Here is a 23,402-nt window from a genome sequence, read left to right on the forward strand (position 1 = left end):
ATGCTAAGCACTTCGGAGCTGTTCCCTCTCGTAATCTTTAATACCACGACTTAAGTGACCGCTGTCCTCGTTTACTAAACGGGGACCGCGGGCCCTGAGAGGGCACAGAGGTGCGCCGGAGGGGCTCGGCCCAGGCGGTCCCGCTCCAGCTCCTATGCTTTCGTGACTCATCCCTAAAGCGGCTTTCCTTGGCCAATGCCACATCTTCGGCTGTGCAAAATGTGACAACTTCCACAAGAGGGAAGAATCCCAATGGAAGGTTCTCCTTGGGATTCTCAAACAAGATTTCCCAACTTGACCAAAACCGGGCAGGAGAAAAGGACTGAAGACAGAGCGTGAGGGCACGTAAGTGGAGGCTCAGCAGCTGCGGTACCCGGACCCCACACGTGCACCCCTTGAACCGAGCCTGCTCCTACCTGATCCAAACAAGGACTCGCGTTTTTAAAAACCTGAAGACCTGTGACATTCCACACGACCTGTGAAAGACGTTTTCGAATTTATTTGGAGTTGTCCTCAAAATGGACTTTGACAGAATGAGGGCTCAACTCACTTTATGGTCACCTCATGTTAGATACACGCCCGCACGGACACACGTTACCCACCTTATGAACCTGCTGGGCTCCAGATGATGCCTCTGGCCATTTCCGAAGAGTGTAATCCATCAAAGAATGAGTATTCACTCCCAGAGAGGACATGCTGAAGAATGTGCCAGAGGGAGGTTACTAAAATCGGCTTCTTTACCTTACATCTATTTTATCGTAGAGAAGGATAAACTCTGCGCAGATCCGCTCAGGTAAAATTGTGGGAGAAACACTCCAATCACAAGCCTACTTTGCCAATAAAATATTGCAACCTTTATTTAAAATAAAACACAAGTTGGCAAGCCTTGTGAGACAACAGGCAGACAGCATTCCCCTTTCAAGGGCCTCATTTATTTACATCAAGTTTAACACTGTTAGCAGTTCACAGTCAGACAACAGGGTGAGATAATTAAATTAGAAAAACAAAACACCTGAAAATATATTACAAGAACAAATACCTGACAACACTGGTAGTGTGACCCATGATTGATGTGTTTTCAATTAAATCCCATATTGTCTCACTGTGTCCCCTCAGCAACGCACACAGCGCTAGGCCCTCTGGACCTCTCTGTGCACCCACCACGCATACACCTGTAGGGCGTGACCTTTGGTATAAATGTTAAACAAGTTTTAAAGACTCTGAATCATATTTTGTAGGACAAAGTTCTGTCAACCACCGTGAAAGGTTCAAACTTATCTTTGCCAAGCGAGCATAGCACTGGGTTCCTCCACTGATAGTCATTACAGAATCAGATTGCAAAAAGGAAGTGTGGGGTCCGCCCAGGAGATGGGGGTAGGGGGAGTTCTGAGTATGCATGAACAGTTCGGTTGGCCTGTTCACGGCAAACACACCAAACCAGGGCACTGCTTCTAGTCACCACAGGGAAAGATCTGAGTAACTCCTCTTTCACCTACTCCCCTCCTTTGTCAGCACGGCAACGGGGTCTGTACATAATGTGGGCGTAACACATACCCTCTATATAGATCCGAGATACGAGGGTTTTCAAACATAGGCCCTAATGAACTCTGAGATGAGTACCTCATTGTCCTTTCTAGTGTCTGAATCCTAATTTCTCTGAAAGAGAATCACCCTAATCAAGGTGATTTCTCCAGACCTCAGAAAACTTCTCATAACGGAATCCCAAGAACAGTGGCCACAGTGAAAAACGGCTTGTCAAAGTGGAGGAAGGCTGGCTTACCTGGCCTTCATTCAACCACCAGAAACATCTCAGTCTCTTGGCATCCTTGCCACTCTCAACGCATGGAATGGTACTTGTGAACTGTGCAGAGCAGTATCTGGGACTCACCAGGGACGGCACTAAAGCACCGCAGGATCCTACAGTATCTTCTTAATCGAGAATAAACTTATCTGGCACACCTGTGTTACTGCTGTTACAGCTGATGAAAACCATCCTTATAGGTGAAAATTTTATCAGTCAGAAGTCCCGTTCTCCAACTGAAGTTCATGGTTGAACTTAATGGCTTAATTTCACGTTTAAAACTTGTATCCGGAGGCTCAGAAACAAAGCTAATCAAGCTCCAACGACACCATCCATTTCCTTTCTTAAAACCTGCTAGCTTTGGACAGTCACCTCCACCATGTCCTGAAGAGTTAACTGGAATGCTCCCAAGACCTCAAGGCCTGTGTGTACAGCTCAGTAGCCTGGAGTAACGTGCAGGACCCAGAAATTTGATCCTATGAGTAACATGATGAACAGAGAATTTCACAAAACAAACACAGAAGGATATATGGGGTGTGGTCTGAGGACAAAGTGGAGCCTGAACTTGTGACTTAAAGCAGACACCCTCTTTCCCTTAAATGGTCTGCAGGTTAGATCTGTTCGCACACCATCTGTGACCTTGGGCTGTTAACCAGGGCCTTGCTACTGTAGATTACTCGGCAATGGGAAAATTAAAGGATGTAATTTTTCTGAGAGAGGTAAACGATTTCAAATTTATAATTGTACACAGGAGCAAAGAAGTGCGCTTGGGGGCAGGAAGGGTCCAGTTACAGCAACCTTCCCCCAGCTCACCAAGCGGAACAGAGAAAGTGCAGTCCGCCACATCAGCGCCCGGTACAGAGAGAACATCTCAGGCAGGGACTCTGGCTGCTGGTGGGGCTTTCAGCCACCGCCACCCACCTACCAGTTCTAGCTCACTAATCGTGCAACATCAACCCAGCTTATGAGTCTTTCCTCCGCAAAACACACAAAACCCATCTCTGAAAGCACAATCCTCAGAGTGACCTCTCCCACTCCAAGCCAGCCTAGAGTCAAGATGACCTGCCTGGGCCTCCTCACCCAGGGAGGAGCATGCAACCTTCCCACCCTGGTTATCCCAGGGTGGAGCCCTCCCTAACTTCCTCTCCTTTGGATCTAGGACACGGAGTCAGAAATGAAGGCAGTATCATCTTACGCGTGTCATCTCACCATGAAACACACACCTCAGGTATGGCATGAAAAACAGCAGCCCCAGAGCAGAAACTCCTCTTTTTGTACATTGCATAAACTTCACATAAACTGGAGCTAAGAGAGTCACCTGGGCAGATGCTCTGCACAGTGGCCGGGTCCACAGCCCTGAAATCCACCCACACCTCCCGGTACTACTCGGCAGGGAATGGCAGTGACCTTCTGGCTTCAACAGAGCAGGTGTAACAATGATGGTTACTCCAGGCACTCACCAAAAGCAAGCCTTGCATGTGTTTTTTTCAATTCTGGTAGTTGGAAAACTGGAACTCTAGCCAAAAGATTTAAATATCCTGACTGTTAAGAGCGGGACAGGTTTTAGAACCAGCCCACGGCCTCTCCCCTGTCTAGTGAGGCTATGGCAGGCAGCAATTTCCTGGGTGGTCATGCGGAAGGTACAGATGCCACCCCTGCCTGCCTTTGTCAGAAGGGTGTATCAGCTCCCTTGGAGGTGCCTTGCCCTATTTCTTTCCTGCTCCCACACATTCCAAACCGAAGCAGACATTTACAAAAGAACTGAGCTTCTGGCTTGACAGAAGCTGAGCCCGAGATACAGACAGCTGGGGTCTATTAATTCATAAGAAACTTACATCCAGAGACTCATCTACTTAAAACAAATGCTTAGGACACAGAGATGGACCCCAAATCCAGGTAGAACAAGTTAATGCCAAACAAGATGATGAAACCCCAAAATCATTATGAATAAAAATGCAGACAACCCTGTCAACCCAATGTGAACTCTCGTGGGGGCTTATCCTGATAGTAACAATGATGTCAGTAGCAAAAATTGGAAGGGAACAGGAGAGGTCAGAATGCAGTGTGCCTATAACTCAAAAGTGGCCACCAATGGAGTTTCCTCTTGGGTATTTTATGATTTAACAGGAGAGTAGTGTTTACTCATTTTAGACAAAAAAAAAAAAAAAAAAAAGAAAAAGAAAAAAAAGAAAACGAAAAACCACACACAGATGAATATCAAGCTCATTTCTAACTGGCAGGAAATCCTAGAAAACTAATTCCCAAAGTGCACTGGTTCTACGGCCATCTGATCCCCACCCTTCCCCCACCCACCCGACCCCCACCCAGCCCCCCAAAACAACAAAACCACACTGGACGTGGGTTAAAAAAGACACTGTCAACATCAACAGGTAACGAGTCTGCTCCCACCACACTTAGGATGCTAAATGGCTGAACATGTAGTGGAGAAATGTTCAAAGATAAGAGGGCCTCAATTCTTCCTGAGTCAAGGTCCCCGGAAGAGCTGCTTTGTTCTGGAGTATACATTACTACTTTTTAATGAATATAATTAAACCAGAAAGTTGGTCCGTAGTTTTCTGAAATTATTCGGCACTGAGCTACAATTTTAGCAAAACACTCACTATACCTGCACATAATTCATTTAGCAGTTTCATATTTACAAATGCGATAAGTTATAGGGGTGATTATTTATATATTTGCATTTTCAGGTCCCCCACAGGTAAAAGCCTATTAAGTCAATCAGCATCTAACCGACTGTTTGATCTTCTAAACAGACAATACAACCTTACAGTTAAATTACATTTGATACTTTTCTCAAAGTGCTTTCATATACATTATCTCATAGTCATTAAAATGATATGGAATAAAGTTGTTTTGTTTTGAAGAAAAAGGAATGTAGGACTAGGTTTTTTGAAACTTAAGTTGGTATTTATTACAAAGTGCAGACTACTGCTGTGTTGCTGAGGTCTGTCCAAAAGAACGACCCCATATAATTTTTTAAATTACTGAGCTCTACTGAATGCCTGCTTTGCTAGTGTTGCCATTACTAAACATTCAAGCCCCTTAAGGTCAGAGAGTGCCAGGAGCGTGTGCTTTAGAACGTGTGCAGCACTGTGCAAGCTGATTGTCTATCTGAGCCACTTTTTCTGCAGTGTCTCACAAGGCAGCAGGAATGGTGGAAAGACCCCACAACCAGAAAGTCAAGAGACCTGAACCCTAGCCTAGGCTCTGTCACTAATTAATTGAGAAAATGGGCAAAGAACTTAACCATCCTCTCTTCCAATTTCTTAAGCTATGAAGAAACGGGTTGGGGTACTGATCGTGTTCAGGCAATGCTGAGACACACGGAGGGATTCTTGGAAAGCACATTTGCTGAGACCTCGCCCCACTGGGAATTCTGATCTGGGGTGAGCCAATGCATCTTTTTTAAATCCCAGGGATTTTGCCACACATCCCTGGCTAAGACTCGACTGGACTAAATGTTTGTTAATAGTAGTAGCAGTTAGCATTTATGGAGTGCTCATTATGTGCCAGGCACTCAAGCTAAGTATCTTACACACATTATCTCATTTAATCCTTACAAACAACCCTGAGGTAGTTACTATTATTATCCCTGTTTTCCAATGTGGAAACTAAGGCTCAGGAAGGTTAAATGACTTGCCTTCTAGACTGGCTTAGAGTCTCAACTCTTAATCACTATCTATACTGTATCCTTTAAAACTCAAAAGCTCCATGACTTTAGTTAAATAAACACAGACTGTGCCTTAGCAGTCAGCATGTTTTATTAACTGGGCACTATTTACTAGCCAATTTTCAATTGAATTGTAAGAAAAAATCTAATTTAACCCCCATAATTAGAGCTGGGAAAGGGTCTTACTATAATGACGTCAACATATAGCAGTCATCTGGAAAAACACTGGATGAATTTCGTAGGGCCAATCTTTTTTAAGGCTAGATCTCTGAAATTCACAATGCAAGTCTGTAGGAAAATATACACACTTTAATATTACACAAAGCCTTTTAAGAAAATACTTCATGTAAAGCACAATCAAGATGTATTCTACACAAAACACTGCATTTTAATGTAAGAAATCTAAGCTGAAATCGTATCATCTGTACATGAAAGGATCCAAGCTGTGACAGCCCAAAAGTATGCATATATATAACCACTTTAGAAAGTTTTCAACACCTTGAAGAAGGGCTCTCGCTCCCCTGCTTTGCTTTTAAACTTGATAATGTTTTTTAGTTTCTAGAAGCAGTTTTCTCTGCTGTGAACTGAAACTTTTAAATTTATGTAAGGTTATTTTTAAAACCTGGTCCTTTTCAATTAGAAAGAGGAACAAAATCTAAATTATACTTTCATAGTAAGTTGACAGTGCCTCTTTAACCTGAGCCCTGAGCCCACAACTCCTGAAGTCACACAGTTCAAGCACCGTGTGGATGGGGTGTGCTACAATAGTTAATGCTACTCCTGACAGTGTTGGGAAAAAGCAATCCATTTCATGAACTTGTCGAGCACCGACCGTAGGCAAGACAGAGCCAGGTGCTGCCCCTGAGTAAGACACAGTCCCCACCCTCAAGACTGTTCTGCGGTGAGGAAACCGGGGAGCTTACATACACTCAGTAGTGTTCCTCCAAGGCTTATCTTCAGAGCTCTCAAGGAAAGACCCCCTGCTTTAAAAAAAAAAAAATAAAATAAAAATCCCCTGAAAAAACAACTACATAATTAATCCCTCAACTTGCATCCCACAATGACGGATAAACTTAAAAAGCAGCATAATATTCTAAAGTTTTAGCTTTCCCTGCCCCACCCTTAAAAGGCTAATTGCTAAAACAATTTCAAGTTTGTGGAAATGACCGATGAAGGGGAGTGGCGATGAAAAAGGTGGGGGGACCGTGGGCCTCCATCCCGGCCACAGGGAACCCTGTCTTCACATCCAGCCACTACAAGATGAGCCAGATCACCAGTTGCCTGCGCTGCACCTGCAGGTAACACACAGAAGGGGCTCACGCAAGCCAGCCAGGGAGGCCCAGGACTGTCTCCTCCCTCCTTACCCTTCTCGTGGCCTGGGCCTCCTTTGGAGCAGCCATAGTAAAAATCAAAGTTTTCTTTCTTTCTAATGAAAACTAAACTTCCTCCTCGGTCAAAGATGACAAACTCTGTCCAAAACATGGTTTTTCCTCCTTAGTATTCTAGCCCAGTTAGCATACTCTCAGCAGTTCTAAATTTCCATTATCTGCCACTGAGCAAAGAGAATCAAAGACCATTCACCGTAACGACCCTGCACTGAAGCGGCTCTCAGGGGATAGCTATATACTTATTTGCAAAACACCCTTGAGAAGATGTATCATTACCTTCACTTAGCAGATTAAGAGATGGGGCTGTGGCCTGACAGTGGACAGATCGCATAGCTAGGAAGAGAACTCACAGTTCATCAGTGTTCAATTCCTATCTTCCTAGGTTAATAACTCCTTTAGGAGGAAAAAAATTTATTCTCCGTGGGCGGGTGGGGGGGGGGGTGGTCATAAAGCTCTAAAACAAGAATGAAATGTTAATTAAAATTAGACCTGATATCAAGAATATTAACCTCTAATCAATTAGGTTCGGTACCATATGATCCTATTAGCTTCCATGATTATAACTGAATAGGGAAGGAACAGGCCTATTTTTCAAGGGCAAAACATATTGGAGGGTTAAGTCACTAGATTTTTAGGATTTGATCAGTGTTTCCTGGGAATGACCTGCCCCTTCAATTATGCATTCTTCAAATAGAGGTGAAATGACAAAATAAATATCAAAGAATAGTCCCAATATGATATTTATAAACAAGCACAACAATGAGGGGGAGGGGGCATGTGAAAGGAGAAAAGCACGTGAGAGCGATCTGGGGTAATTCACCAGAAATCCACAGAGAGTGAGAGACTGTTTCTTCCTGCTCTCTACCTAGCCTGGCTCTAAGGTGATAAGGAAGGAGAAAGGTACAGAGAAACGGCCACTGGGACCAAGCCAACCTCTCCGTTCAGTCACACACCTCTGGCCCTGGTGGTTGAATTCCAAGAAGAGACCTCTCTCCTGGCATTTTAGCCGGAGAAGGAATACACAGCTGCTCAATCCCGTGGCGGGGGTGTCGGTGTGCAGGGACACTGTATCAGAAAAGGGTTCCCAAGAGAACCTGGTGACCGCTGTTTTCAAAACCAACTCTGGTTAATGCCCTGAATGCTGCCAGAGATGAAGGAAGACGGCCCGCCCAGCAGAGAGCAGAGAAGAAACCACTGAGAAGCCCCCTATGCCTGCTGTTGGTAGACAGACGCCAACAAGCAGAAAGCCACTCGTGGTCCATGAGGAAGTGACATACTGGACTGGGAGAAGTGACTTCTCATTGGTGTGAAGCCACGAGGAGGAGGTCTCACTCTGACCACTTCCTAGCATCTGTTACTTCCTGCCCTGACTAATGCACCAATGGAAAACAGGACCGGAGCAGGCTCCAACACCCGGGTCTGCAGCTCTTACTCCAGCAGTGACCTTGTGGAAAGAGTGGCTTCCAACAGCCTCGGCGAAACTTCTCTTGGTACATTCCCAACTTTCTCTTCTGTCCCACCCGATTCATTAGGTGAGCTGGAGCAGAATCGCCATTAGTACCTCCAGAGGCCCCAAGTCCATTCCCCTCTGTGTGGTGCAGAGCAAGAGCCAGAGCCAATCCACCGTGTTGGCGCCGTCCCGCGGCCTTGCCGGGAACAGCCCGTCACTCGCTTCTTCGTGGTGGGACCTGCACGCGTCCCCTGACGCACCAGCGCAGCTTCCACTCCCGTCTGCCGCTGCTCCGCCCCCGCCCGACTTCCCTGTCCTATGTGTCTGCTTTTTGTTATTTTTGAGATGAACCTGTAAACGTGAGAACTCAGAGATCTGAGGTACTTCACATAAACACACTCAAGTATCAGTCTTTCATTCTCTGAAAACAAGAACACAGGAAAACAAGCCCCTCTCCCTCTCCCCTCAGAAATGTGAGCACCTTCCCACTAGGCTAACAGTGGCTACCTCTGCACCACATCACTGATCTCCTGTACACATGACAATAAGTTATTAAGGACAGGGTTTGCCCCGGGCACGCCAGCAGCTGCTGAAGACACCTGCAGCTCCTGCAGGCTGAGTTCCAGTTTGCTCACAGCCTCTCGGAAGGCGAATTTGTTGCGAGTCTGGGGGATGCAGTCCACATAGCCTGAGCAGTAGTCGAGCAGCTGGTGTCCGGTGTCCACCAGCTGGCTGTTGGGCACGGGTTCCGTGATTGCACTGGACAGTAGGTCGGCACATTCCAGCAGGGCCTCCTTGCTGATTTTGTCTGCTGAGATTTTCTCAGCCGCCTGTTTGGTTTTTCTCAGAGCCACTTTAGTACCTGCTGTGCCATTAGCCATTTTGGCCGGCGAGATGGAAGAGGTGGGCAGAGGCACTTGAGGCGGAGGCATCGCTGGCCTCCCAGCTTTCCCACTGACGGGCACTGCCCCTGGAGCTGCCTTCTTCCCTCCTTCCGGTGTCTCTGACGTGGGCTGTCCTGCAGCGGGGGCGGTCGGCTCTTCCGTGGGGTCTGAGCACACGGACGGATGCTGCAGTAGTCTCATCACGGGTGGTGGGGGTGGGGCACACTTTGGTTTTACCCGTCGGGGTCGGTCCTTGTCTCCAGAGGATGTGACCTGATGCTCAGATAAGAGTTTGAATTTATTGCCCTGAGAGTCTGTGCCAATGAGCTGCACGTCAGCTGGAGTGTGCTTCAGAGTGGGTGATATGAGGACTGGCACTTTGTGGTTGTGAGTGGTCGGGAGGGCTGCTGCAGCCTTGGCCGGGGAAGACCAGCCTGTCTGCTCGCCATCCTCTGGGACTCCAGCCATGCCAAGTCGTGCTCCGCCATTCCTCTCCTTGCTCTTTGGGGCAGCTGCCACTCCAGCCACCCCCACCCCCGGAGAGTCCTTCTCTGTAATGGCTGGATCCCCAGAGGGGGTTCTGAGAGGAAGAGCTGTGGCTCCTCTAGGCAAAAGTTTGGCTTTTGGTCTCTCCCTGCTTGGAGCAGCACCTTCCTCTGATTTTTTTGGAAGCATGTCATTGGCCCTGTCCACATTCTCTTCTGGCTGAGAAGAGGTGGACACTGTCCTTTCCAGCTGGAGTTTGGACCTCTGGCAGTTCCTGGGAAGGGTCATTGCCATCCTATCCTGCTCTGGAAGCCCTGAGGACATGGAAGATGTAGAGTTTGACCTTGGAAAAGGCTTGGAAGTGTCATCACTGGCTGTGGGTTTACCCGCTCGTAAGCCCAGTGTCTTTTTGATTAAGCGTGGTGTAAAGAAGCCTGTGATGCCAGACCACCCACCCCCAGCAGTGCCGCTGCCCCCGCCCCCACCGCCATCGTCATTACACAGGTTCCTCTGTGCAAAGCTCCCCCCATAGCACTTGGGTGGCACCAGATTCGCCTCTTGCTGGGCAGGAGTGAAAGAGAACCCATCAGCATGCTGTAGAGAAGCAACAGATGAGAAGTTACCCGTGAGTTCATATTTCTTGTGGGGTTGATTCTCCATTTCTCGGAAGGAGCTGCTGCGTTTAGGGGGTGTGGGAGCATTTCTCTTTTTCATGAAGGAGCTGAAGAAGCCTCCCTTCCTATCCCTGGTGAAGCATGTCTCTTTGGCATCTTCCAAGAGGCTGCTGGGTGACTTGTCTCTTTGTTTTCGAGGCAGTGCTGGGGACCCACTGGGGGCCTGTGCACCTCTAACGAACCCTGAAGAGAAATGGCCAATCACTAACGTGAAAGACAAAAAGTGACTCCATTACACTTGAAATACTAAGGTTTAATTTAATTGCAAGAGTTCTGTCGGCATCTATTAGAAATCAGGTATTAGCAGGACTCAGAGGAAACTAATAAATACGTTACCGTTTCACATTGCTGAGTGTTCCCAATACAACATGGGAAATAAATAGGAAGCAATAACCTACTTTCTACCTCGGCATTCGTCTTTTCTCTAAATGCTATAGCACACCCTGGCCTCAACTATCAGGCTCAGGGAAGCAGTTTTTGCCAGAACTACACAGATGGTAATGGTCCGGAATTTGAGAGCTGAGAAAACGGAGGGGGAGGCAGAGCTGTATGGCGGACGGAAAGATGAGGACTAACAACGCTGGCACTGCAGAGCCCCGGACCAGAGCAGGAGCTAAAGCAGACGCCAGCCATTCTCTCCTCAGGGAACATGGACAGGAAAACGGAAATAAGGCATCACACCCCAAGGTTCTTGAAACAAGGCAGTTTAATTCTACCTGCCTAGGGATCCATACCTGGTGCTGAACTAGAGGCAGAATTTTCTGTGGCATCCTGTGTCCCTTCGATATTCTCCTTGTTCTCCACCTGTTTCTTCAGCGTTCGGGTCTTAGAAGGAAGTATAGGCAGTCGGGGCAGGTATGGAACAACAGACGAGGAGGAGGCCGCCCTCCCAAGCTCCTCAGCTACCTCTGTGAGGAAGACAAGGGGACTGATCAAAAACAATTTCATGACACAGAAAAGGAGGTTTTTGTTTCAGAAAAGGTATACAACGGAGAAAGAAGCTGGAGAAAAGAGCACTAAAATATACAAATGGAATCACAGAGCATGTACTTTTACGTCTGCCTTCTTTTGCTCAACATTGTGACAGCCGATTCCTCCATGCTGTTGCATGTAGCAGAGGCTCCCTCTCCCAAGTGTGAGCATACCAAATTAACCCATCCTTCTTCTGGTGGATATCTAGGTTGTTTCCAGTCTGGGGCTGGAAACGAATATGCTGCTACCGACACCCTGCTACATGTCTTTTGCTTCAGAATTGTATGTACATCTGCTGGGTGTATACCTAAGAGCAGGACCGGTGGGTTACAGGGCGCACATCAATTCAGCTTTGCTGGGTCCTCTCAAACTCTCTCCCAAAATGGCTGTAGCAATCTATACTCCCACTAGCCTTGTATCAAAGTTCTTTTAAATTTTTTTTTTTTTTTTCAACGTTTATTTATTTTTGGGACAGAGAGAGACAGAGCATGAATGGGGGAGGGGCAGAGAGAGAGGGAAACACAGAATCGGAAACAGGCTCCAGGCTCCGAGCCATCAGCCCAGAGCCCGACGCGGGGCTCGAACTCATGGACCACGAGATCGTGACCTGGCTGAAGTCGGACGCTTAACCGACTGCGCCACCCAGGCGCCCCGCCTTGTATCAAAGTTCTGATTACTCTGCATGCTTGCCAAAGTTTGATATTATCAGGCTTTTTGTTTTTGATTTTAGCCATTCTGGTGTAGGTATGTAGTGGCATCTTACTGTTCTATTCTGGACTTCCCTGATGATGAGTAATGATGGTAAGCATGGATTCATATGCTTTCATATTTTGGATATCCTTGTTTACTGAGTGCTTGTTCAGAGGCTTAATAAAGCACATTTCTGCACTTAGTTTTTACATTGCACCTTGCACCAAGAAGGAGGGTGGACACATTTCATGTCATGCTGCATTTCATTCATAAAACAAATGAGGCTCCTGAAAAAGCATTCACTGTATCAGTAAGCCTCGGCTCATTCAACGTGGCTATGCGTTTTTGGGGCTTCTGCTGGGGCAAAGACATACTTTACTATTCACCCCTTAACAAAAATGAAGCAAGTAGGACTGATTAAACTGTGAAATATTGTGATTTTTTTTTTATAACATTTTGGTGTAACTATTTAAAAAATCAACTCCCCCACAAGAAGGGGCACATGGCATATAACCCAAGTCATGCCAGTGAGACTTTTCTTACGCTGCTGCCTACAGCTGGGAGACAGACGTTAGCTGTGAAGATATGACCTCGAGGAGGCTAGCAACTGTGTCCCATACCTATTGGAAGATTCTGAGGATGAGATCAACCTAGAAGCAAAAGTAAAGTGATACTGGGTGGGAGAGGCTGTGAGAAGGAGGAAGTCCTGAAGCTACTTGATTCTGTGGCTTCTACTGACTCTGAGTGCTACCTCCTTTCCCATGGTTTGAGCCAATAAATCCTCCCTTTACTGCTTAAGAAAGTTTGAGTTAGGTTTCCTCCACTCACAACTAACTAATGAATACAACTTTTTAAGGTAGGAACTGTGTCTTAGCTGTGTCTTCAGTATATGCTAGCCACAGATTAAATGCTATGATTAATAAAATGTGGATTAAAAGAATCTTAAATTTCTGGTTTAGCAACTCTCAACTGCAGTTAGCTTCAAAAATTGATAATGGTTGATTTTCCATAAGGATATAACATTTTCAAAGGAAACAGAACTATTTAACTAAGGATGCAACAGAAATTAGAAGGCGACACAAAAGCACCAAAGAAATAGAGCCTATGACTTCTACCACTTCAACTCCACACGAAGGAAAGCACACAGAGGAAGAAGAGAGCTGGCCAAGGAGCTGCTCAGTGTGGCCCAAAGGGCTGCCTGTATGCTCTGTGATGTATGTGCACAAGCTTCAGCTTACAAAGGAGTAGGATGAAAATACTTTGCTTTCAACCTCAGTATTTACTTTTCCCTTTGATTTTATCTGAAATGATAACTCACTAATGGAAGAAGACAAAATTCAACTTGCCTGATTTCCTCTTCTAATATTTTGAAACCTGAACTTCAGTAGTGAGCTCTATGTTCAATTATGAAGGAAAGGAAAAATCTGAAAAACGTACAAAATTCTGGAGCTATACTGAAAAAGCTAGTAAGAACACATAACTAAGAATTCTATGTTTTTAGCTCTCTAGGAATAGCTTCACTATATAACAAGTGTTTACTGTTTGACTTTTGCATGTAATTTTAGAAGCACTGTAATACCAAAGCAGGAAACTGCCTGTATGTATGTATGTATGTACCCATACACTTGTTTTTCAGATAAGAAAAGGGCTCTGTTCATAGCTTAACATGCTCATTTTAAAGTATTCTCCATGTCAACATATTTAAAAATGTCATTTTAAACATTCAATTATAAGCATATAGTAATTAACAGCCCACTGGATTTTTAAATTGTTCTTAATTTTTCAATATTATAAACTATACATCCTTGTAGCTAAATCTTTATTCATACTCTTATTTATTTCCTTAAGATCTACTCCCAGAAAATAACTTTCTGGATATTGGCAGGTTTTTTTTGTTTGTTTATTTATTTTGAGAGAGACAGAGAGAGAGGGAGAGCACAAGCAGAGACAGAGAGAGGCAGAGAGAGAGAATGTAGAGCTTGAACTCAAGAGCCACAAGACCATAACCTACCTGAGACGAAATCAAGACTCGGACACTTAACCAAGTGAGCTACCCAGATGCCCCCAAATTTCAATATTAAAAATGAGCTAGAGACATAAAGACACATTTAAAGAAAGCAAAACAAGAATAACAGAGGCCATGAATTAATTCAGTATCCTGAAATGGAGTCCCAAACTACAGGAGTCTATAATTTTTAATGTTATTACCACCCCTACCACCACCCATGACTGGCCACCAACAGTGAATCACCAGATTCTCACCTTCAGAAATGCTGGAGTCATGGAACATGGTTTCAAAAGCCTGATGTGTTTCAGCAAAAGACGGCCTGTCGGCAGGGCTCCACTTCCAGCCTATGTAACAAAAGAAGGCACTAGTGAAAGCTCTTTATAAATTAACCATCCAGTGGCACACCTGAGAGGGAGTGCTGTGCATCATGGAAACAGCAGAGGCATAGCATGTTCACAGGTGTAGTGAGCCGACATCCTAGGGCTGGTCCTTCCATGTAGCCTTAGCTTCTGTCCTTTCTACTACAGGGATAAAGAGGAGTGGGGAGATGGTTTCTAAAATGGTAAGTTTTCTTCTACTGGAAAAATGAAAAAAGTAAAACCTGTCTTCAAACTCATTCTAACCTTAAAATCAGCTATCCATATTCAGAAATATAACAGGCCATCAGAAAGGAGGAACTTAGAGTCCACTTTGACAAAAACAGGACAGTAAGGAAAATAACAAGACTTATGCTTAAACACAAATGCAATTTAATTCATTACTCACTTTCCAGCTCTCTCATCTGTAGGAAGTCAGAGGCTTCTGTTTACTCATCAGAGGTTACTTTCAGGTATTCTCCAGAGTCTTTAGGAATCGTTTTTATCTAGTTGAAAGCAGCCTTCCTCTATCTAATCTCCAAACCCAAGTGCTTATTATCCTATTAAATATGCAAGTGGGCCATGGAAAACTATTCTCAGGATTCCAATTAAGACACAATGATTGGTGGAAATGCAAACTGGTGCAGCCACTCTGGGAAAACAGTATGGAGCTCCTCAAAAAATTAAAAATAGAACTACCCTACGACTCAGCAATTGCACTACTAGGTGTTTATCCGAGGGATACAGGTGTGCTGTTTTGAAGGGGCACATGCACCCCAATGTTTATAGCAGCACTATCGACAATAGTCAAAGTATGGAAAGAGCCCAAAAGTCCAATGACGGATGAATGGATGTGGTATATATATACACAATGGAGTATTACTCGGCAATCAAAAAGAATGGAATCTTGCCATTTGCGACTATGCGGATGGAACTGGACGGTAGTATGCTAAGTGAAATTAGTCAGAGAAAGACAAAAATCATAGGACTTCACTCATATGAGGACTTTAAGAGACAAAACAGATGAACATAAGGGAAAGGAAACAAAAATAATGTAAAAACAGGGAGGGGACAAAAACCTAAGAGACTCTCAAATAGGGAGAACAAACAGGGTTACTGGAGGGGTTGTGGGAAGGGGGATGGGCTAAATGGGGAAGGGGCATTAAGGAATCTATTCCTGAAATCATTGTTGCACTATATACTAACTAACCTGGATGTTAATTTAAAAAATAAATTAAATAAAAATTAAAAAAAAAAAAGACACAATGGTTGGGCCTTCTGGGTGGCTGAGTTGGTTAAGCATCTGACTCTTGATTTCGGATCAGGTCACGATCTCAGGGTTGTGATATCGAGCCCCACATTGATTGGGCTCTGCACTGAGCACAGAACCTGCTTGGTATTCTATCTCTCTTCTCTGCCCCTCCTCCCACACTCCCTCCCTCCCTCCCTCCCTCCCTCCAAGATAGATAGATAGATAGATAGATAGATAGATAGATAGATAGATAAATTCTCTTAAAAAAAAACCACCTCAATGGTTTGTCATATATGCCAACTAGCTGATAAATGACCAACTCTTTATATGCCATGAGGTTGGTCACTTTAACAATACTGAGAGGAAAACTATTTCTTAGTATCACTAAGAATCACTGCCTTAACCTTTAAAATCACTGCCTTAACCTTTAAAAATTAAAAAAAAAAAGAAAAAAGAAAAAAGAAAACCACTCACATGCTCTCATAAGTTCATAAACCTTAGGGGGGCATCCTTCAGGTTGTTCCATTCGATATCCTTTTTCCAGTAGATCATAGACCTGAGACAGGTCAATACCTGGATATGGTGACATTCCATACGTAGCAATTTCCCACAGCAGTACCCCAAAAGCTGCATAAGGGATAAAAGAAATAAAAAGCTGCATGTTTCTTCTCTGATTTGTTATTTATTATGTACCATCAGGTAACTTCTCTTTCAAATTCTGCATGACATTCACACTGTTACATTAGTATACTCTTCTAATTCTTCTAGCATTCTGATTCTTACAGCTGAATTTGTCCTTCTAAGATATTTGCCACAAGAATGCTTCAGGTATAACCTCAAGACTTTTATTTAGATCTCCTTTACTGCAGTGAGGGAGAATAAATTATGATCATAAAAAGCCTAGGTCATAACTGGATTAGTCTTAGAACAATTTATGATCTATTTAATGAGTTTCAGTTTTTAGATCAGCTAATATTAGGGGAGTAAAATAAAAATGGATTCATTTACAATCAGAAAAAAAATAACGCTAGAAAAAAAAAAACTGCTGGACTTGGTCACAGGTTATTTCTGAGTTTGAGATTCCTGATAAAAAGTCACTTCGTCTCGGTTGCAGATAAAAAGTGACAACTATTTCTGCTGGCCTACAACCCAAATTTCTAGACTTGTTCAGTCCACTGAGCATCCACTAAATCAGAATTCTTTTCAGTGGAACAGAAACAAGATGAGTTACAAGAGCAAATTCTAGACGCAATTCCATCACGCTTCCTTGAAAAGAGAAGGCGACTCTGCGGCACGATACTCTGGAAATAAGCAATAAAATCTAATAAGGAAAACAGGAAACTTTACAGAGAAAGGATCAGTAAAATCCAATGCAGTCCAAGATCTAGACTGTGAGCTCTTTGAAAGAACTTTTTTTTTCACTTTCTTCTTTACACTTTTTAAAAATTTATTTAATTTAAGTAGGCTCCACACCCAATGTGGGGCTCGAACCCCTTTCTCTACACTTCTTTCTATGCTAAGTACCTAGCACAATGCCTGGCAGACAGTAGAGATTTAATAAATGCTTGCTGAATGACTGATAAAGGATGGGGGTAAGGCAGAGTTTACTGGTCACATAAAAGAGAAATTCTGAAGAATTAAAGAACATTTACAAAAAAATAAAATGACAGGGGAGCCTGGTAGGCTCAGTCGTTTAAGCTTCTGGCTCTTGATTTCGGCTGAGGTCATACATGATCTCCCGGTTTGGGAGTTCAAGTCCTGTGTCAGCCTCTGTGCTGTCAGTGTGGAGTCTGCTTAGTATTCTGTCTCTCCCTCTCTTTCCGCCCCACCCCTGCATGCAACGTCTCTCAAAATAAACCTTAAAAAAAAAAAAAAAAAAGAAGACACAGAAAAAGTCCCTTCCAAACCTTACCCCAAACGTCAGATTTAATTGAGAAGGTATTGTAGGCAAGACTCTCTGGTGCTGTCCATTTAATAGGAAATTTGGCTCCCGCATGAGCAGTATAGGTGTCTCCAGTCATCAGTCTACTCAAGCCAAAGTCAGCCACTTTTACCACATGGTTTTCTCCCACTAGGCAGTTACGGGCTGCAAGATCTCTGTGGGAAAGAGAACCCTAATGTGATTCCACTCAGACAGTGAGGAAAATGGTCACGAACACATGCTCTATTCGTAGTTCTTTGTGCTACAAGCAGAGTTGATAAGTCTGTGCTGACAGATATGGTAGTATTTTATGATAGCTGCTAACATGGTAGAAAGCCACTAATTATCCACCACTTGGAGAGTAGTCATCAAGAGGCAGTTATGTGATACTAGAAGAAAGCAGACTTCAGAAAATGGGTTCCTATTTGTAAGTACACTGGGCTAGGTTTCAGAGGTGAGCAAAGATGCTTTTCTACAAGGCTTTAAGTTCTTAACTGAGACGGAAAGCTTTTTTTAAAATTAAGCCATTAGATGGAGCAAAAGGCTCTCGGATATAATCCTGGGCAAAATAAAGATCATTCTGTTTTAAGAACGGCAAAGGCTCCTCATTAATACTTTAGCCAGAATACAGTAGGTTTATAAGATGGAAATGATATTATAGTGGGTGGGTCCTGTGAAAGAGAAAATTGCTTTCTTGGGTCATCTGGAAATTCCAGGAAGGTCCTCACATTCTTCTCTTCATTTGCACATCAAGCAAGGTAGCTTCACGGTTAGAAATAGCAATGATTGGGCTTTACACACCTATGGATGAAATTCTTCTTCTCTAAATACTCCATTGCAGAAGAGATCTGAGTGGCCATATAGAGCAGTACGACTGCAGTCACTTCGTCTCGGTTGCACTCTCGGAGATAATCAAGCAAGTTGCCGTAGGGCATGTACTCCGTCACGATGTAAAATGGTGGCTCCAAAGTACACACACCTGATAGTTCAAGAACAGAGCTTGTTTTATTAGTATAGATTCAAAAATTCCACACCACTTCGTCAAGAACAGTTGACAAATTTTAAAGTCTAGTTCGGCAGTAATCTTTTCCCTTCTTGCCATCACATTCTCTGAAAGTAACACAGCAAAGGTAAGTTGCTGGTTGAGAAGGGAGTCTCACCTTCCATTACATCATTCTCTGGAAATCCACATGCATTTGAGCATTTGCCTGTTTGGGCAAAAGCAGAATTACTTACATTAATTCCATAAGGGGTCTGGAAGACCAAAATTTCTGGAGTTCTGTATGTGCCCCAGATTCTGAGCCTCACCTGCACACTAACAATGTTTATCTGAAAGTAACAGCAATTGTGTATATGTTGAAAACTGTGTGAGCTCAGCCTGTATAAAGCTTTGTAAAAAGACTGCTTGGGGCGCCTGGGTGGCTCAGTCGGTTGGGCGGCCGACTTCAGCTCAGGTCATGATCTCGCGGTCCGTGAGTTCGAGCCCCACATCGGGCTCTGGGCTGACAGCTCAGAGCCTGGAGCCTGTTTCAGATTCTGTGTCTCCCTCTCTCTGACCCTCCACCATTCATGCTCTGTCTCTCTATCTCAAAAATAAATAAACATTAAAAAAAAAAAAAAAGACTGCTTCCATAGTCAAGGATTTCACTGACCCAGGGTAGATTCCTTACAAAGGATCAACAAGAAGCTGAGGCACCTGCATGGCTCAGTTGGTTAAGCATCTGACTGTCGGTTTTGGCTCAGGTCATGATCCCACAGTTTCATGAGTTCGAGTGTCACATCAGGCTCTGTGCTGACAGCACGGAGCCTGCCTGGGATTCTCTCTCTCTCCCCACTCTCCCTCTAAATAAATAAATAAATAAATAAATAAATAAATAAATAAATAAATAAATAATAAAATACATTAATAAATAGAAATAAATATAATAAAGTAAAATAAAATACATATATATATATTTTTTTATTTAAAAAAAATTTTTTAACGTTTATTTATTTTTGAGACAGAGAGAGACAGAGCATGAACGGGGGAGGGTCAGAGAGAGAGGGAGACACAGAATCGGAAACAGGCTCCAGGCTCTGAGCCATCAGCCCAGAGCCCGACGTGGGGCTCGAACTCACGGACCGCGAGATCGTGACCTGAGCTGAAGTTGGACGCCCGACCAACTGAGCCACCCAGGCGCCCCCATATATATATATTTAAGAAAAAAAAAAAAAGAATCAACAAGAAGCTATTTCCTTTGCGACGGTTTGTCTTAACGTCAACACCCAAAGAAACTGGCCCTCCTTCAAAATGGGCAAAGAGTTCAGGCAACAGTTTCTTTGTGACCTGAATAGCCATTCTATCACAGCATAGCACATTCTGCTTAGCAAGGTAAACTGATGAGTATGGTCACAATTTTTAATTTGCTTCTTTTCAACAGCTTTTCATTTAATGTCTCTACCTTGTAAAAATATTTTGTGACAATGTTTGGTTTGGCATCATTTTGAGTGGTTCTGAACTTGAATCTGGGGCAATTACCACAAGCTGGGCAGTTTTATATATTGTAATCAATCTAGGCCACTCTCTCCTGGGCAATTAAAAAAATTAAAAAAAAAATTTTTTTTTTCCAACGTTTATTTATTTTTGGGACAGAGAGAGACAGAGCATGAACAGGGGAGGGGCAGAGAGAGAGGGAGACACAGAATCGGAAACAGGCTCCAGGCTCTGAGCCATCAGCCCAGAGCCTGACGCGGGGCTCGAACTCACGGACCGCGAGATCGTGACCTGGCTGAAGTCGGACGCTCAACTGACTGCGCCACCCAGGCGCCCCTAAAAAAATTTTTTTAATTAATGTATGTATGTATGTATGTAATCTCTACACCAAACATGGACCTCAAACTCACAACCCAAGATCAAGAGTCAGATGCTCTACTGAGTTGGCCAGCACCCTGTTCCAGGGCAAATTTTTGTTTTTTTAATGTTTATTTTTGAGAGACAGAAGGACAGAGTGTGAGTGGGCAAGGGTCAGTGAGAGAGGGAGATACTGAATCCAAAGCAGGCTGCTCCAGGCTCTGAGCTGTCAGCACAGAGCCCGACATGGGGCTCAAACCCACGAACCGTGGGATCATGACCCAAGCCAAAGTTGTACGCTTAACCAACTGAGCCACCCAGGCGCCCTGCTGGGCAATTTTTATACACAGTCTGTTGAGTAAAATGACAACTATTTACTGAAGTAGATTTGCACTTGGAGCTTCTGCCATGGTGATTCAAAAGGAGTATGTGGAGACAATGGGGTTGGGAGACGAGCATCACTAAGGAAACCCATGGCTCAGAAGCTCCCTCACCTAATAGCTGTACCAGATTAGGGTGCTTGATCTCCTTCATCACTGCAGCTTCTTTCAGGAACTCTTCCACCTCCATGGTATCTTCCTGGAAAAGGGTGGGGGGGGGGGGGGGGAGAAGAAAACAAAACAAAAAAACAGAAGAGGGACAAACCCCCATTTTAATCATTTGAGTCAACTCACAATCCTAAACCTACAGCTTTAGAAAACTTCTTTCAAAAATACTTTTGAATATTTTAGCATATTAAAGAAATTTTACCAGAACCTAAGAATAGGCTCCAGACACATCCAATTAAGAAACAAAAATGCCCCTAAAATGTATCCAGTATTTGAAACAAAAGTGAAAATTAGCAGGGCAAGCAACAGAATATCATATCCCATATCCCATCACAAGGGAAACATGGCAGACCTGGATGGTAACTCAGTTCTCAGTTTACTTCCTTACACATCTCAGCCTTTGAAACAGGAGACAGAAGGGTTAGCTGTTTACACATTTGTCTTCCTGACACATTCCTTAAGGAGCAATGCACATGTGCAAAGCCATGCATATTGTCTCACACTCACAGTAGGCTTAATAAATGCTTGCTAACCAGAATGGATTACTACTCATGGCCAGAGCAGCCCTTATAAGTGATATGCCAGAGCTATGGAGGCAAACAGGAGAACCGTCAGAGAACAGAATGAGTGACGACTGTGCAACTGGTTACTAGGATGCTTAAAGAAGACAGCAGCATGAGGGAGATTTCTGGGACTATTAGGAACGAGAAAAAAGGATTTAATCTCATAGAGATGGGAGGAGCATGAGGCAGAAAGCTGGACAGACGAGAGAGCCCATGATTCTTGTACACTGCACCAACAATTCCGTCCAGCAGGGGTCCTTCTCAGGAAGCAAAACAGCTTGTCTTGCCTTTATAACTTATAATTTGCTCCTAACCTTTCACTAAGACTTACATCAACAGCCTCCAGAGACAAACCTTCCCCACATGTGGGTTTCACTGTGTTGCAGTGAATAATCTGCCCGTGCGTTGTCAGCAATGGCACTAAAGTTAATCATCAATTTGCTGATGTGCTTGGCATCAGTGGGTGGAAAGTGCTCCAAAGCTGAAGAAGGGCATGCTCATATTTCCAAGTGATTCAGCACAAATGTAAAAATGCCTGGAAACTGTAATTCTTAGCAACCCACCTTCAATGTTTTCACAGCAACCGTAAGGCTATATTTCTTCCAGACGCCGACATAAACTTCTCCATACTGCCCACCCCCAAGTTTGTGCTTCATGGTAATATCTGTTCGTTCCATTTCCCATTTGTCATGGATGGGGGACACACCATAGACTGTTGGCTTATTGCACTTGGGCGCTGGGTAATGTAATGTTGTCACCAGCCCATCCGCCACTGTGGAGTGATGATGAACCAGCTCCGCCAGGGTGCTAAAGCGACTCTCGGCAGTTACATACACCTGAGGAGAAAGGCAGGAGAAAAGCTCTATCAACTTGAAAAGGGTCAGAAAAATTGTTTTCAAAGCCCATTATTTCACTGGTCTGAAGATATAAAGACAGGAGGCTATCTTATTGAGGTAAATTAAATGATGATGGTAAGGAGAAACAGAACTTCAATTTAATCCTCCTTAAACCATTCTTCCTAGGCTTCCTAAATAAGCTCTAGTTTTGGGGGAAAAGCTTCCAACGTATCTTTCTGAATCATCAAGATCATTGGTCTTCAAGTAGTTTTAAGCAACAAGACTGTGAAACCCAAATATGTTAGCAGCAGAGATGCTCTGATTAAAGGAGGCAAGAGGAAACTTGGCCTCCTGTAAAAGGTTATGAAATACCACATCAGAATCTTGCACAGCACCTAACTTGAGAACCACAGAGTTCAATTTTTTTGGTAGGGAGAGAGTATTTAAGTATCTTATAATTTTTACTTAATAAGGATACGTTTTTGAGTATCCAGGCCACTAAAAAAGGGCCACAATAGGGGCAACTGCGTGGCTCAGTTGGTTAAGTGACCAACTTCAGCTCAGGTCATGATCTCACAGTTCCTGAGTTCGAGCCCCACGCTGGGCTCTGTGCTGACAGCTCAGAGCCTGGAGCCTGCTTCGGATTCTGTGTCTCCCTCTCTTTCTGCCCCTCCCCCACTTGCGCTCCGTGTCTGTCTCTCTCTCCCTCTCAAAAAAAAAATAAAAATTAAAAAAAATAAGTTAAAAAAAAAGGGCCACAATTTTATTTCAGAGTGGTTAACAAAACAGTAGTTAATTTGTAATAATAAAAGTATAAAAGATGAGTAGTCTTCAAGCCCTATCTTCCAAAGGAGGTTGTTTATAGTTTTTTTTTTTAATGAAACTTTTGGTGTATATAGAATAATACACAGTATACGCAGAATTGATGATTTTTACAAGGTGAACTCACCCATGTAAACCTCTCCCACACCAAGAATTGTAACACTACCAGCACCCTCCCAAATAAGCTATTCACCCCTTCGAAGATAACCATTCTGCTGACTTCTAGAACA

At 43.9% G+C, this 23,402-nt stretch overlaps 1 protein-coding gene across 8 annotated transcripts in view; it reads right to left on the bottom strand.

Annotated features, from left to right (window-relative positions):
- Nucleotides 1–831: 831 nt before the first annotated feature.
- ABL2 (ABL proto-oncogene 2, non-receptor tyrosine kinase) overlaps nucleotides 832–23,402 on the bottom strand; it is a 113,130-nt gene continuing 90,559 nt past the window's right edge. For 4 of the 8 annotated variants that reach the window (XM_043567599.1, XM_043567597.1, XM_043567598.1 and 1 more), the window contains 9 exons: nucleotides 22,078–22,350; nucleotides 20,898–20,982; nucleotides 18,375–18,552; nucleotides 17,565–17,749; nucleotides 16,127–16,279; nucleotides 14,299–14,388; nucleotides 11,109–11,282; nucleotides 10,324–10,557; nucleotides 832–10,014 (listed from right to left, as the gene is read on the bottom strand). In XM_043567599.1, the coding sequence (XP_043423534.1) occupies nucleotides 8,834–10,014; nucleotides 10,324–10,557; nucleotides 11,109–11,282; nucleotides 14,299–14,388; nucleotides 16,127–16,279; nucleotides 17,565–17,749; nucleotides 18,375–18,552; nucleotides 20,898–20,982; nucleotides 22,078–22,350 (2,553 nt within the window). In that variant the 3' untranslated portion in view covers nucleotides 832–8,833. Of the gene's footprint in view, nucleotides 10,558–11,108; nucleotides 11,283–14,298; nucleotides 14,389–16,126; nucleotides 16,280–17,564; nucleotides 17,750–18,374; nucleotides 18,553–20,897; nucleotides 20,983–22,077; nucleotides 22,351–23,402 lie in introns of all 8 variants that reach the window. The other 4 variants (XM_043567595.1, XM_043567592.1, XM_043567596.1 and 1 more) reach the window with 1 other exon arrangement.

The sequence above is a fragment of the Prionailurus bengalensis genome, chromosome E4 (genome assembly GCF_016509475.1).
Source record: "Prionailurus bengalensis isolate Pbe53 chromosome E4, Fcat_Pben_1.1_paternal_pri, whole genome shotgun sequence".
NCBI lineage: Eukaryota > Metazoa > Chordata > Mammalia > Carnivora > Felidae > Prionailurus > Prionailurus bengalensis.